Source organism: Octopus bimaculoides, chromosome 20 (genome assembly GCF_001194135.2).
Source record: "Octopus bimaculoides isolate UCB-OBI-ISO-001 chromosome 20, ASM119413v2, whole genome shotgun sequence".
NCBI lineage: Eukaryota > Metazoa > Mollusca > Cephalopoda > Octopoda > Octopodidae > Octopus > Octopus bimaculoides.
Genome location: NC_069000.1, coordinates 25,911,604 through 25,916,849, shown reverse-complemented (window position 1 = coordinate 25,916,849; position 5,246 = coordinate 25,911,604). Strand labels below are relative to the sequence as shown.

General features: G+C 35.8%; 1 protein-coding gene across 1 annotated transcript in view; it reads right to left on the bottom strand.

Moving 5' to 3' along the window:
- Positions 1 to 5,246, bottom strand: part of LOC106868467 (ammonium transporter Rh type B) — a 67,266-nt gene that overhangs the window by 15,613 nt on the left and 46,407 nt on the right. Inside the window, exon 7 of the mRNA XM_014913738.2 lies at positions 4,574 to 4,737. Coding sequence (XP_014769224.1) covers positions 4,574 to 4,737 — 164 coding nt within the window. The remainder of the gene's footprint in view (positions 1 to 4,573; positions 4,738 to 5,246) is intronic.

The window sequence follows — 5,246 nt, the reverse complement described above, 5'->3', positions numbered from 1 at the left end:
TATATATATATATATATATATATATATATGTACACGCACACACATATACACACGTGCACACATACGAAATTAAACAATAGAAATGAACACAATGGAAATGCAAATGTGATATATTACTTTTAAACTGGAGTGATAGAAAGCCTAAGAACGTCTTACGTTTCGTATTGTTTGTGTATCTTCAAAAAAGTAGAAGAAAAAAGAAAATGGGAACATGTTTCTTAGTTAAAGGACAGACTGCATATTTCAGTCGAAAGTGACGAGGTGAAGAAAATGAATTTTACAACTAAGAAAGTAACTTTCAATGGAGATAGGGGATAAGTAACTATCTGTGTGTATATGCCATTTTATGTATGTATATGCTATTTTATGTACGTGTATGTGTTTCGGGTCTTTGTTATGAGCTTGACCTTTGTATGTGCAAGTGCACAGGGTATACGTTTGTAAACGTCTTATGAGTATGTAATATGTATGTGTGTACGTGTATGTTGTGTATGTATTTGTTTAGTAAATTGCTGTATGTATAACGAAATGTTTAGCGTGTAGTTATATTAATGTATGCAGTTACAGAAACTTAAGTGATGGTGGTGAGTCGCCGGCAGTTGGAAGAAAAGTTGTAATTTCCGTCAGAGGCACCAGATGGGAAAGCCATCGAGAGAGATAAAGCTGAAAACGAAGTGATACTGAGTGTTATGGTTCTCCGAGCGAAATTGCGGACGGTGGATGGTGCGGTATTGTTTAGTCGGAGATCTCTAATATGATTAAATTATCCGCAAATCTCCAGCTCTGGCTAGACATTTATGGGCAGTAAAATAAGCACTACGGATTACAATCTCAATTGGAAAATCTTTGAAAAGTGCCAGCCTTATTTTAAGAACAAGCAGGAAATGCACGTTATGTTTAGCCGAGAAAATAATATTAGAAAAATTCTCAGCACTTCAGCCTAAATTTCATGAACGAAGTTTTAGTGTGTGACCACATCAGAGAGGTTATATATATTCTTACCTACTGTACGATGGTGGATAACCTAGTGACTATTGTTATCTCTAATAACTAGGTTCTCTACTATCTGCTCTCACATCATAACACCATGAGAACCCAGCTAAGTTTTTAATCAAACTTTATACAAATAAACACGTACAGACACACGCCCAAACACGGGGTTACAGCTTTGGATCCCAGCCCAAAGTCCTCTAAAGCAACCCAACAAAATATACCAACCCTACACGCATACTAATTCCTTAACCATCACCACCCACAAACCAGATGTAACATTTTCTCACCGGCCATAACCAAGAGCAGTCTCCATATTTGTTCCATAGCTGTCACCTCTGAGAAGAAGCCCTGTCATCTAATATCTGATTATCAAATAGCCGCTGCGAAGCCAATTGGTATATGCATGTGTGAGTGAGTGTGTATGTATGTGTGTATGTAAAGATGTATGTATATGTATATAAACATATATATATATATATATATATATATGTATGTGTGTGTGTGTGTGTGTGTGTGTGTGTGTGTGTGTATGTATACATATATAGCGTCTAGTAACACAATCTGTATCACGTCCTCACGTTGTTTTTTGTTGTTTTCTTTTTTGTCTTTTTCCTTTTTTGAACATATATATATATATAATAAATAATTTGGACAAATAAGTATAAGCTGTTTGGTGTGTTTAAATGTTGAGTACTACACTGGCACATTTTATATTCCAGGAATAAGTGGAGATCTATACAGGTATGACGCATTATTCTTCATACACAAATGCTGTAATAAAGTACAGCGAGAAAAATTTTATTTTTAAATTTCGGACTCTATCATCATAAATAGGGAATACCGTAAACTTTCTAGACGCTACTTTCGATTTGGATACTGGTCTACACGAACCGTTTCATAAACCTGACGAGAGCCTAATATACATAAACGCTGGATGTAGTCATCCACCATCAATAATTAGGAAACTAGTTAAGAACATCTCGGCCAGAACATCTAGATTATCCGCCAACGAGAATATATTCAACAAACACGCCCTATCTAAGGCCGGATACCGTGGGAAAATCCAATACGCCCCTAGTAGTAGTATTAGTAGTAGTAGTAGTAGTAGTAGTAGTAGTAGTAGTAGTAGCAGTAGTAGTAGTAGTAGTAGTATAGTAATGATAATAACTCTCGTAACTTAATGAGTAATAGTACGAATCATTATAATAGTACGAATCATTATAATAACCTTACCAGACACAATACTAACCACACGCATAAAGTTAATAACCTAGATAATAGAATCCCAAACCGCAAGAAATGACTAACCAAACGTAGATACATAAGAAGCAACTCTGCGTTAGAGAAAACTAGCAACAGGCAACACATTAAACACCTAAGACCACAAAATCCCAACGCCACTCCAAACACCTGAACAAACAGACCTGACAGAAAAGACAAAAACCACGATATCCTCTGGTATAACCCAATCTGGGGCTCGAACATCTCATTCAAGTTCGCGAAACAATTCCTCGCTGCAATCGATCGTAGCTTCCCTAAAAACGGAGCGTACAGCAAAATATTCAACCGTCACTCTGTAAAACTGCCCTATATTAATTCATCAAATATAGAACACCACATTCCTAGGATAAATAATCGGAAACTAAGACAGCGAAAAGACTGCACTCGAAATAAACCCTCAAAAATTGACAGTGATTCATATAACCGACCTAGAGACAATGCTAATAAAAAACAATTAATACATCAAAGTGACAATGACTCGAACTATAATACCAACCAACCGAGAAAAAAGAACTACAACATCTACAATGACCAGCCAAAGCATCACACCAGCAACAATTCAAACAACAACACTAACACACCCAGAAATTGTAATAATAATAGGATAACTATGACCACGAATATACTGAATAGAACCAATTCATCTAGTGCTCACTGCACACAAGCAAACAAACAAACAAAAAAACAATTATGCTCATCAGTAGACATGCAACTCCCGATAACACATTATCCCGAAAATGCCAGTTATGTTCCGAAGAGTCACTTCCGATATTATTAACAAAGGACAGAATTATAAACAGATTTACAGAACAATTACCCAGGTGCCAGCATGCAGCTAAATACATTCACATACTACAATCTAAACCATACCTAACTGATACAAACCAAACACCGTCCACTCCGGAGTTAAAACCTCATCCTACTAAAAAAGAACCGTCTCCGAATAACATGTAATTTTACAATCCAACTGTGTAAATGTATATAAATATATGTATGTACATATGTATGTATGTGAATCTATATGTGTATATATATGTGTGTGCGTGTGTGTATGTAAGTGTGTATGTGTTTGTCTTCGTGTGTGTGTGTGTGTGCGTGAATATGTATATATGTATATATATGTATGTGCGCGTATATGTATATATGAGTATATGCATATGCTACCTATCTATTTATTCATATATATCTCTCTCACTCTATATATGTATATATATATACATATGTATTATGTATGTGTGTATATGTATGTATACATGTGTGTATGTGTATGCTTATGTATGTATATGTATATACATGTATGCATATATGTATATATATATATATATATATATATAGATAGATAGATAGATAGATAGATAGATAGATAGATGGATAGATAGATAGATAGATAGATAGATAGATAGATAGATAGATAGATAGATAGATAACTGTCCGACGAACGGAAGCGTGAAACTCTGAGTAACAGTCTTTGTGATATTTTTGCCACTTTTTAATAAAGCATATTACTCTACCTCTGGTATTCGAGTACTATATATATATATGTATGTATACATGTTTCTGTCCCTCTGTCCGTCTGTATGTATATGCACGAACATGAGATTACTTGTTTAAGCATTAATCTTCCTTTCTCCTTCTACTTTATTTTACCTGTAAGCAGTTATGACAGCGAAAGCTGATTAAGTCATTTTTATATAAACTGGAACGCAAGATTTCCACGTTTGTATTTGAATTTTGGGGTTTCCATAGTACCATTTGTTTTTTTTCATTCCCTAACTTGATGGGCAGATAACAACTAGGCAGCCGGCACTAAAAATCTCTAGTGAGACTTCTTTATCAATGTACCTGAAGGAACCCAGACTGATGGGTCGAAACATATGTTGTACCTAATAAAAGTCAAATACGAAATCCATCTCCTATATTATATCTATCTATATGTATATGTGCGTGCGGGTGTGCGAGTGTTTACGCGTGTGTGTTTATTCACATCTTATCGTCTCCATTATCATTACATCAAATATAATAATCCCTAACTTCATATAAAATGTTATCAATCTATCGCCAACACAACAACAACTACTACTACTACTACTACTACTACTACTGCTGCTGCTGCTGCTGCTGCTACTGCTGCTGCCACTACTACTACTGCTACTTCTACTACCACTACTACTACTATTACTACTACTATTACAGCTACTACTACTACTCACCACCACTTCCATCATTATCATCATCCTCATGATGATGATGATCATCATCATGACCATCATCATCGTCCCAACAAACACCTTGTACTTACCATGTCCAGTCTACTTTTCTTGTCCAGTAAGGATGACACAGCAAAGCTAACTACACAGCAGGCCGCTAGAGCATAGTATGTGTTGATCAAAGCCCTCTCACGGTCATCTCCTAAGGCCAGAGCACTGTTGAAACTGGGCCAAAACAGCCAGAGGAAGAGAGTACCTGAAATATGTGATGGGATTTCACATAGAAAAGCACAAGACAAGGAACAAAAGTAAATACTGAAATAAGACGAAAGAACCTCTGCGTGTTCATATGTGTGCGTATGTTTGTGTGTTTGTATGCGTGCGTGCGCCAACACAGACAATAGATGCGTATGTGTGCGTGCACACGCACACACACGCACACACACACACACACACACACACACACACACACACATATATATATATATATATATGACAGGCTTCTTTCAGTTTCCGTCCACCAAATCCACTCACAAATCTTTGGGGGCCCCGATGCTATAGTACCACGCAGTGGGGCTAAACCTGGAATCATGTGGTTGGGAAGCAAGTTAGTTACTATACAGCCGCAACTGCATCTATATATATAAATATGTATGTATATATGTGTGTGTATACATACATACATACAAACATACATATATATACATACGTACATATATATATATATATATATATGTATATATATATATATATATATATATATAT